This window comes from Gavialis gangeticus, unplaced genomic scaffold (genome assembly GCF_001723915.1).
Source record: "Gavialis gangeticus isolate Ggan-Ray unplaced genomic scaffold, GavGan_comp1, whole genome shotgun sequence".
Taxonomy (NCBI): domain Eukaryota; kingdom Metazoa; phylum Chordata; order Crocodylia; family Gavialidae; genus Gavialis; species Gavialis gangeticus.
In genome coordinates, this window is record NW_017729026.1 from 19047294 (window position 1) to 19058494 (window position 11201).

The following is an 11201-nucleotide window of genomic DNA, read 5'->3' on the forward strand; positions in this document are numbered from 1 at the left end:
TAGGACCATGGGGTAGTAATCGGTGGGCCAGATAATGGCCTGGATCACCCCTGTCACATCCTGAATCTTTGCTTCGGGCAGGCAGTAGACCTCACGTATCGAAGGGTCCTGGCGACAGATGGGACCCTCTGTACCTCTCAGAATGGAGTCGCCTATGACAATCACTCAACATTTCCTCCTCCGGGTCTGCTTAACTCCTTCAGCCTGTTCAGAGTGTGGAGAGGGTGGAGTTGCCTCCTCTCTTGAGGTTGCCTCCTCTCCTTCCTTCTCCTGCAGTGTTACCAGGGCCTCGTACCTGTTCTCCAGCTGGACTGGAGAAACTGGTACTGCTCTGCTGCGAGCAGCCCTGGTTCTGGAGGGGACCATCTGCCACTCTGCAGTGAAGGACACCTCCTGGGGTGTTTCTTCCTGGGATACAAGGCCCTGCAGGGAGAGAAAATACCCATCAATTTCATCCTCCACCTCCCTGATTCCCCTCAGCCTACTAACCTCCTCCTGGAGCTCCCTCACCTGCGCCTCCAGGGCCCTAAGATGGGCACCTGCAGGGCAGGTGTGGGGGCCCCCATTCCCTGCATCCCCCGCAGGCCAGGGGGCAGGGGCACACCAGCTCCCCCATGGGTTCTGTCTGGGTGAAGACCTCAGACAAACCTTGGGTAGGCAGCGCCCCCCGGGCAGGGGCCCTAGCAGCATTCTGCGTCATCACCATTTTATAAATTGCTATTTATTTATATTTTTCTGTGGTCCCTTCACTCTACCCTTGCTGGAGTCTCCCTCCTGGCCCTTCGTGCTCGCCCACCGGCTGTTGCTGCCCTGCTGCGGGCTCCACTGCTGTGTCCACCTGATGTGAAAATCATGACAGGGTCACTGCTTGGCTAACAGAGCGCTTTATTTTACATGGCCATGGGAGAAGAAGCAAGGGCAGCTAATTCTCTGCAGCTGCAGGATACAGATTTTGTTATATACTTGTGAGAAAAAGACACACAGGAGCCTCCCCCTGAATACATTCTTGGCAGTCTGACAATAAATCACCCTGGAGTCTTACTAGACTAAACGTGTTTTCTCCGTTTTCTCCAGCTGTCTCCCGATAAATTTATCTCAAGGTCTCTTTGTTTTTTGGCCTTTATTTATTATGCTGCTTATTATGGCTTAACTTTATTTTTGCTTGCCCCAGTACTTTTCCTCATCATTCCCTCCCTTGTAAGCACTTGTGTTTACATCGCTATATTCATAAGACCTTTGACCTCTTCTTGATGCTCACAGGCCACTTCTCTGAGCACCATCATCTGTAACTCAGTTGCAGACAACCTAGAAACACTTTGGGTGGTTTTTGCTAAGCAAAGGCATGAACAGCACAAAATTATCTGGATAATAATAAAAAGAGCAAAAAAGCATAATACACTTATAATGCACCACTTCAATAGGGATTTAACCCATCCCTCTATATTTGGCAGCCAACCCTACCAATCGAAGAATTTCTCTTCAGCAACAGCATGAATCACTTGCAACTGCTTTCTTATGGTGCGGAGATCCCCCTGCACTCATTGGTGCTGATCTATCCAAGTGCAGCATGTGCAGTTCAGAACTGCACATACCCCTCCTTGGGTGGCTAGGAGACAGTCCAGGGCCATACGATTTTCAACAGCTACTTGCCCCATCTGGGTAATCTCATCATTGAGAGCTCCCAAAGTGTGGGCACTAGCATTGATAAAGTTCTCCATGACTTCTGAAATATTTATAATGGCCTTTTCTAATTCAGCTACTCCTAGCCATGGGAGGAATGCCCTGGTAAATTGGTGAAACCCCGTGTGTCGGAGAACCAGTGGGTTCTCAACCGCATGCTGATGCCTGGGCAAGCCAGGCGGGAACTTGGACACTTCATGCCAAGAGAGGCTAGGGTGCAAGTCAAACGTCAGGATGACTCTGCCCAAGGTACAGGTGCCAACTCAATTCCACGGTACAGTCTTACGGGTGTCATCCCCACATAGCCAGTACAAACCGGGAGCTGCTGCAGTACTGAGATCCCTACAGAGTGTGTTTCCCTCCTGACATTTTTGATTGACCTGTAGGGTGTAGGAAGGGACACGTTGGCTCTCTACCATTCTGTGGTGAGATATTGATTGGTTACAGGAAACAGGACCTAACACCACATAAAAATCAAAGCCATTGAGCACTGAACTAGACATCACACTGTAGTTCCCATTTGAAGGTGTAAAGATGGCTATGGGCGCCCCGTCGCAAAAATGGGACTGAATCTCTTCTGACACTTTTCCCCTTTTCTCAGTCCATGGCCAGGTGAAGGTCACCTTGCATCTGGGGTAATGGTATACAAAGGAGCCAGCCTCCCCCGTCCCTCCTGTCCTATTAAACTTATAACAGAGGGCCGCTTTCAGCCCTGAGGACAATTTCCAACTGTCTCGAGCCGCTTTCCACCACATAGGTATTGACAGTCGGTTTCTGCTAGATGGGGGGGAAAACCTGACAAAGCTGGTATTGGAGTCAGTTCCTCAAACCTCAAGGGGGATCGGCACCCCAAGCATTAGGATTCCCTTGGTTGGGTGCATGGGCCCATGTATGTATACCCAGCAATTTGTAAGGTTTCCTGCATGAGCAATGCTCTGTCCCAGGAATACAACACTGTTCTCTTCCCATGCCCCAACTGGAACCCCTGGCAAGAGGCAAAGCAAAAGAAGGGACAACATCTTATGGCCTGCCTGAGCGCTATCCCAACGCAGTTATCTCTTCGAACTCTGAGGAACTTTCTTCAGCTAAAACTTCGGCCTCCAGCACACTACTAATAACAACACTCATCACAAGAATACAAAACAGCGTCACTCCTTGGGGAGTTTCTAAATCTACATAATTGTCTGCAATTTTCCTACGGGTTAGTGCTATTCACACTAATATTACTAAAGAATATTAGTACACAGAACTAAAGTTCATAGCTTCAGATGAAGCTTGGCTAGCCGGGTAGGTTATTTTCAAGACTTCGTCGTCTAATCTTCACTCACAGAACTCTTCAAGATTTCGTTGTCTGATCTTCACTCACAGGAACCCTCTGGATCTTTAAGGAGGTATCACCGGTGAGAGAAACCTTCCACCCCGTCGGGGCAGATACCTTTTTGCAGTGGGAGGTATGGATCCAAGCAGAAACCTTGGCAGCCTTTACGGCAGTTGGGGTGGTCAGCAGGACCTGGAAAGGCCCCTTCTACCGAGGCTGCAGGCAGTCCGTCCTCTGGTGGACCTTAATCAAGATCCAATCTCCCGGTTGGACCAAATTGACAACCGAGTCACCACCTAGAGACTGATGCTGTGCTGTGGCTTTAACCTGCAATGAGATAACCTTGAGGGCCTTGGTGAGCCCTTGGCAGTAGGTTAATAGGGAATCATGGAGATGAGTCAGGTGTTGGGGTGGAGGTGTGGCGAGTCCCCTCATGGGTCAACCCATAACAATCTCAAAAGGGGTTAGACCCGAGGATCTCTGAACAGAATTTTGGATTTGGAAAAGAACCAAGGGAAGAGATTCTGGCCACTTTAGACCAGTATGTTCACAAGTCTTTGCCAGGCGAAGCTTAATATCGAAGTTTTTCCATTCCACTTTACCTCCACTCTGAGGATGATTTGGGGTGTGGAGTAGGAATTGGATGGAAAGGGCCTTGCAACATGTTGGACTACCTGGCCAATGAAATGAGGGCCTCAGTCTGAGTCCAGGGAAAGGGGTAGACTGAAGTGGGGCACCAGGTCAAAAAGAAGTTTCTTGGCCACAGTAAGAGCATCAGCTCATCGGCAAGGGTATGCCTCAGGCCAGCCACTGAAAAGGCAGGCAGTGGCCAGCACATATTTCCAGGGTCCTGACCTGGGCAGTTCAATAAAGTCCATCTGGAGGTGGGAGAAGGGATAATGCCCTAAAGGTCTGTGGAGTGTGTGTGGCTGGCGGGGTGGTCGGCCAGGGTTGTATCATTCACACTGCGGGCACTGGTGACAAAAATGTGCTGCCACAGCAGAAAAACCCGGGGCATACCAATGACGGTCTACCTTGGCCACCATCCCCCCTTTGGCCGAGTGGGCCACTGAGTGGGCCATTTGGGCTAAGAGGGACAACAGGGCCCGGGGGGCTACAAGGCGACCAGACGGGTGTCGCCACAAGGAACCAGAGTGGAGAGAGCAGCCTGCGGAAATCCAGGCATCTTTTTTGGCATCCGGGGCAGCATCCTGGAGGGAGGAGAGGTCAGGGGAGACAGGGGAAGAGAGGTAGAGAGTGGCCTGAAGGACCAGAGCTGAGAGTTCTGACAGGGAGGTGGTCTTGGCCACGGCATCCGCCTTTTCATTTCCCAGAGACACAGGATCATCAGCAACAGTGTGCGCTTTGCACCATAGGACAGCAAGGGTGGAGAAAAGAAGAATAGCATCCAGGAGAGCAGTAATAAGGTGATGGTGAGAAATGGGAGTTCCAGCAGACGTCAGGAAACCTTGCTGCTTCTAGATCTGCCTGAAAGAGTGGCAGACACCAAAGGCATAGTGAGAGTCAGTATAGATAGTAGTAGATTGTTCAGCGGCAAGATGGCAGGCGCAAGTCAGAGCAATGAGTTCAGTGGCCTGAGCACTAGAAACAGAAGAGGAGCAGATTCAATGACAGAGTGGTCAGAACAGACAGCATAACCAGCTTGGAGAACACCATGACTATCTTGAAAACAGGAGCTATCAATGTAAAGAATGAGGTCAGGGTTAGTCAGAGGGGTATCAGAAAGGTCAGGACGGGGAAGAGAAACAAAATCCACAAGCTGGGTACAGTCATGGGGTTGACCATTGGAGGGTGAGAGTAAAAGAGAGGTGGGATTGAGGGGGTCACAGTGAACAAGGGTCACATGGTCTGCCGCCAGGAGGACCACCTCATAGTGGGTTAAGCGGCTGGGGGGCAGGTGCTGAGTCTTGCTGCTTTGAAGAAGGGTGAGGACAGTGCGAGGGACAGCAACAGTAAGGGGGTGCCCAAGAACAAGGTTATCAGTTTTAGAAACCAGCAGGGCAGCAGCAGCAACAGTGCAGAGGCAAGGGGGAAACCCAGAAGCAACTGGGTCAAGGGAGGCACTATAATAAGCAATGGGATGGTACAGGGAAGGCCCAAAAGGCTGGGTTAAGACACCAGAAGTAGGGCCTTGGTGTTCATGACAGAAAAGAGTAAACGGCTTAGAATAGTCAGGCAAACCAAGAGTGGGAGAAGAGGAAAGGGCTTGCTTAAGCTGGTAGAAGGCTTTCATCCCAGGGTAGTGAGTCAGGGGAAGAGTCACAGGTGAGAAGGGTAAGAGGTTTGGAAAGTCCAGAGTAATTGGGAATCCACTGTCGGCAGTAGTTCGCAGCACTTAGGAAACCACAGAGCTGGCGTTTTGTCTGTGGGTGAGGCAGAGAAAGGATAGCAGAAAGGCGATCAGGAGACAGGTGACGGGTACCGTGAGAAATAGTATAGTCCAGGTAAGTAACGGAAGCCCAACAGAATTGGAGCTTAGAGAGGGAAGCTTTGTGGCCCCGCACTGCAAGTTGTTCTAAAAGGGCAACAGAATCATCTTGGCAATGAGGGAGGGTGTCAGAGCAGAGGAGCAAATCATCTATATACTGAACAAGCACAGAATCATGAGGCAGCTGGACTGTATCAAGGTCAGACTTGAGAAGCTGGTTGTATATGGTGGGGGAGTCACAGAAACCTTGAGGCAGATGGGTGAAGGTACACTGCTGGCCCTGATAAGTAAAAGCAAAAAGATACTGAGAAGCAGAGTGAATTGGTATAGAAAAAAAGGCATTACAGAGATCCACTACAGAAAAACAAGAGGCAGAAGCAGGTATCTGAGAAAGAAAAGTGGCAGGATTGGGCACCACAGCTGTCAAAGGAACCACAAACTGTTAATAACATGCAAATCTTGAACAAACCGATAAACAGGCAATCCTTCAGGGGTGAATTTCCCTGGTTTGCGGACCAGCAGGATTGGGGGTATTACAACTGGAGCAAGTAGGTACAAGAACTCCTTGCTTTAGGAGTGCTTGTATGACAGGTGCAATGCTTCGAGAGGCAGCAGCCAACAACGGATATTGTGGGACCGATGGGGGAGACACTCCCAATTTAGCCTTTATAGAAACTGGGATGGCACTCTTAAGAATCCCCACATTGGTTGTGAAGTGGGACCAAAAACACTCAGGAAGGTGAGCCAATAGTTCCTGTTGCAACGATGAAGAATTGGGCTCAGGTTCCTGTTCCATTAGTGTCATCATCAAGGCAGGAATTTGGGTCTGGGGTAACGAGAGGAAAACCCCATCTGGAGAACAATGAACAGTTGCCCATAACTTGCGAAGGAGGTCTCGCCTCAGCAGGTTTACAGAAGCACAAGGGCTTAACAAAAAGGCATGTTGCTCAGTAAGGGGACCTAAGGTAAACGAGAGCGGCTGCGTAACAGGGTGGTCAATAGGTTGATCCCTGATACCTACAGTGGTGATTACTTTATCAGAAATGGGAACCTTAGAAACAAAATCAGAGCTAAGCATAGACAAAGAAGCACCGGTATCAACAAGAAAGGGAACAGTCTGTTTTCCCACAGTAACAGGTATTGTAGCATCAGAAAGGTAGAAAGCAAAGGGGCTAGAGTTTCTGGGTTTTCTCGGCTGTCCTAATACTGATCTTCACCTTCAAAGGACTGGAGAGGAGCTGGTCCGGGTGGTGGAGCTCGGAGGCGCCTGGCTGAAACGGAGGGGCACTAGCCAAGAGCGGGGGCCCCTGGGGTCTATTTGGGCACTCATTCTTCCAGCGGCCTTTCTGTTTGCAGTAGCGACAGACATCATTAGGCTCTGAAGGAAAAGTCCCTGGGACGTCAAAGGGACCGACCAAGTGGTCGGGTTAAGCGAAACGGTCCAGTAGAGCGCCATGGTCCGGTGTCACCTTGAAGGTCTCTGATTTTCAGAGCTATCAATTTTTCCTGAGCCTTTGATTTTTGCTGCTGAGCTTTAGCATAGAAATGAGTAGCAGCAGCCAGAATTTCGGTGATGGGTTTAGCTCCCTATCCGATTACAGCGGTCTGCAGGGGCTCAGAAATCTTTGGTAACAGCCCTAAAACAAAGGTCTGGATGATCACAGCAGAAAGGTTAGCTTCTGGGTCTTCATTGCCGGAATGTGCCTTAAAGGCTTGGATCTGGTGAGAATAGTAATTGGCAGGGTGTTCTTCTAGCTTCTGTTTACACACAGAAATTTTAGACCAGTCTGTCTTTTGTGGTGAAACCTTAGGGACAGCATCTAGGACCTGTTTATAGAGGTCCCGCAGACCGGCATTGCCGGGGTCCGGAGCAGGCCAATGGGCCTCTTTGAGGAGGGTATCCTTTTGGTCTCCAGAGAGAAGACCACTGAGGAGCATCTGAATGTCACTAAGTTGGCTTATAGACCTCAAAAAGGGTTTTAAGCTTTTGAGCAAACCCGGTAGGGTCTTCATGGAGCTTAGGGAAAGTAGTTGACCAGGAGATGATTTCTGAAGGTGAGAAGGGGATGTGGACTACCACGGAGTGCCCCCCACCCCCGGCACAGGGTACTCTCGGAGAGGATACTGCGCCGCAGCAAGGTTTCCGCCCTGGCGAGTAGTAATCTTCCTTACAGTGGTTCCCTTTGTGTCTATGTTGATGCTAGCATTGCGGCGATTCTGAAGAGTGAATCTGATGGGGGAGTCTGAAGATGATCAATCTGTTTCTTAAATTTTTCCTCATTATCTTTGTAGGAAGCCACAAGGCAGTGTTTTTGGCACTTTTCGGACTTGTCTTCCCATAGGTACCAGGCTTCCATTTGAACGGGGTACTTGCTTTCCAAATTTCCCTGGAGGTATTTGAGAATTTCATGATCCCAGGACCCATCTAAGGGCCAGCGTAACTTAGGGTCATCATTGGTATACTGATTCCATTTTGCTAAGTATTGAGTTGACTGGGGCCCATATTTTAAATGCATGAACCGGGTGGCATCCCGCTGCGGGACCTTAGAGGTCCCGCTACACATTGTCACGCCTAGGACTTACAGACACCGAAACAGACAGGTACTCACCCTGGCCAGGGACTTTTCCTTCAGAGCCAAACAGGCAGATGACAGATCAGGGTCCGGAGTGTCGAAGCCGAAGAACTGGGTTGAGAAGAGCCTTCTTGGAGCGATGGAGTCGAAGAGCCGAGACGAGGGTCCTACCCAGGGCGGTCTGTGTGAGGACGCATCCTGGACTGAGCCCCTAAGATGATGTGGAAATCACAACTTGACAGGATCACTGCTTGGCTAACAGAGCGCTTTATTTTACATGGCCACAGGAGAAGAAGCAAGGGCAGCTAATTCTCTGCAGTTGCAGGATACAGACTCTGTTATATACCTGTGAGAAAAAGACACACAGGAGCCTCCCCCTGAATACATTCTTGGCAGTCTGACAATAAATCACCCTGGAGTCTTACTAGACTAAACGTGTTTTCTCCGTTTTCTCCAGCTGTCTCCCGATAAATTTATCTCAAGGTCTCTTTGTTTTTTGGCCTTTATTTATTATGCTGCTTATTATGGCTTAACTTTATTTTTGCTTGCCCCAGTACTTTTCCTCATCACGCCTCCGCCTCTGCCTCGGGTCAGGTAAGGGGGCACACGTGTGTGCGGGGATGCACGTGTGCCCAGTTCCCTCCTCTCCTCCCTGCTCCTGGCTCCTGAGTGCCAGGGGCTATGCCAAACTGTGGCTTTTAAAGGCCGCAGTTTGAATTTCCTGTGGCTGCCCCAACAGCCAATCAGGCACTCCCGTCTTCCTGCAAGTGCCTGCTGGCAGTCCTGCCCCCTGCATTCCCCTGCTGGGGGGATCTGGTGCCTCCAGTGCCTGCGCCCTGAGGTTTAGCCCTGGGGGTGCTCCCTGGCCTGTGGGGACAGTCCCCCTTAGCCTTCCCCCTGTTTGTGCGCTCTGTTCGTGTGGCGCAGCTCAGGAGTGTGCCCCAGCAGGTCTTCCCAGAAGTGCCCGCTGGCAGTCCCGTCCCCTATGTTCCCCCGCTGGGGGAAAGAGTATGTCATACAAAAAGAATATGTCATACTGCTTCGGTGACATATATAGTAATATTTTGTTTTTCTTTTATAAACTTCTGCCTGAGTCAGTTGACTAAGAAAGTCAAGAAAATAATGGTGTTCATTATATAAAGTATCAGTGTAGTGCACCTATGAAGTTTAGAAATCTCACTGGATTATAAATTGAGTTCTATGTACTTGACCTGCAGAAACTGACTTTTTTCATATGGAACTTAAACATAAATATCCTAGAAGATATTGTAATCCTTTTTCTGAGGTACTTCAAAGTAACCAGTTAAGAAACTCCAGCTCTAAAAATCAAGCAAAACAAAATGAAATCAACATCAGCCTATGCATATGCAACTGCCCAATTTATAGCATTAAACCTACTGTACATTTTTTCTTGAAACTTTCCTTGTATTTTAAGAAGATCTACAGATGAAGCCAAGTTTCATCTTTCTGTCTTTAGATATTGCTAACTACCACTATATATAATTTTTAGTTGAAATATGACATATTTTTTATTTTGTACATGCATTGCTAAGCTCTAAACATGGTATACATTTGAGTTGCTGACTTGGGCTAAGTACAGACAGTCAAAAAAATCCCACATCTGAATAGATTCAGTCTTTGCAGGTCAGCCTAAGCTGCGTAGATTGAATTGATAAGTAAATGAACAGGCATTCACTTTGATTCTGGATATGTAACCACATGCCTGCAGTGACTCAGGCCAGAAGCCAGGGGGTGCTAGAGCATGCCACCCTGCTTTGCTAGAGCAGACATCTTGGGCCAAGACTAGCTCACCCACCCTGTGAGTGGGGAGGGTTTGTGGGGAAGGTGCAAAACTTCCTGGGATGCTGGGGGACTGTGAATTAACTTGAATCTGGAGGGGATCTGGGACAGAAGTTCAATAAACTGATTTAGCCTAAATCACTTAAGTCTGATACTACATCCATCCAGGCTCATCTTAAACTGGTTTTGGCCATTTTGAAAGTGGTTTATGTGCACTGAACTTCTGTTGTGTTACAGATCTGAACTGGTTTCCAGTCACTTATACTGGTTTATGTGTAACTTCCGTCCCTTACCTAGGAGTCTAGCAGAAAGCATGAGTTTTATGGCTAGGGTAACAAAAAACAATTTATATAATTTTGCTTTCTGGAATGGTGGGACAGCCAAGGAGACGGTAGAATAGTACCTAAACATATTTTCTGAGTCTAAAATATCTAAATTGGAAAATATTATGTATCTAAAATAGTACCTCAAAATGTTTTTAAACCAGTATACTGTTTGATTATGCAAGAATGTGAATTTTGACTGTATAGTTTTGAGGGTAGGCTGTAACCACTGAAAATAAATCATTTGTCAAGCATATTTGATAACAAACAAAAACCCAGCTCTACAAGGTTTGTTTTTATTTTTGTTTTTGTTCCAGTACCAGAGGCAGTTGGCCTAATTGAAGTGCTCGTTCTGTGTGACAACACCATCAATATATCTTGGAGTGAGCCCTCACAGCCAAATGGACCTAGAGAATCAATTCGCTATCAAATCATTATCAATTTCTTGCCTGCTATTCCTGCAACTCCTTTGAAAAAAAGTGAATTTCCAAATGAGAAGCTTGCTTGGTCTATTAACAACCTCCAAAGTGGAACAAAGTACAAAATCAAGGTATAGTTGGAAGTGACTTTTAATATGGGTTAAGCCTGAAAATATCCTTATACATCTTCAGCAGCAAGTTACTAAGTCACTGTTTTATAAAGTAAATGGTATGTTCTAGCTTTTTCTCTTGTTAGGTTCTTGCTTTTCATCCAGAGAAGAACTGGTTTTCTGAAAGTGCCCCTGTATTTGCAACAACTTTTGAGACTCCACCTGTACCAGTCAATATTATTGCCAGAAACACCAGTGTACAGCTAGAATGGACACTTCCTTTACATGTTAACACAACCAGATTTTGGTTTGAATTGCAGAAGGTAAAAACTTTCATTTTTTTTTAAGGTGAAAAGTAGAATCTGTTCAACTCCTTAGGGATGCTCAGAATGGGGAAGTCAAGGGAAGAGTCAAGGATGCTCAATAATTAATTTGGAGAATATGTCATTGCCTCTTCTAACTCTCCAAAAAGGGGCAAGGTAAAAGCAATGGTGGCCATTGCAAGGGAGAGCTATCCTGTCAGCATGTA

General features: G+C 47.7%; 1 protein-coding gene across 1 annotated transcript in view; it reads left to right on the forward strand.

Annotated features, from left to right (window-relative positions):
- The window catches only part of ROS1 (ROS proto-oncogene 1, receptor tyrosine kinase), a 175728-nt gene that overhangs the window by 83149 nt on the left and 81378 nt on the right, over window positions 1-11201 (forward strand). The window contains exons 30-31 of the mRNA XM_019520222.1: window positions 10461-10693; window positions 10819-10995. Of these exons, the coding sequence (XP_019375767.1) occupies window positions 10461-10693; window positions 10819-10995 (410 nt within the window). The remainder of the gene's footprint in view (window positions 1-10460; window positions 10694-10818; window positions 10996-11201) is intronic.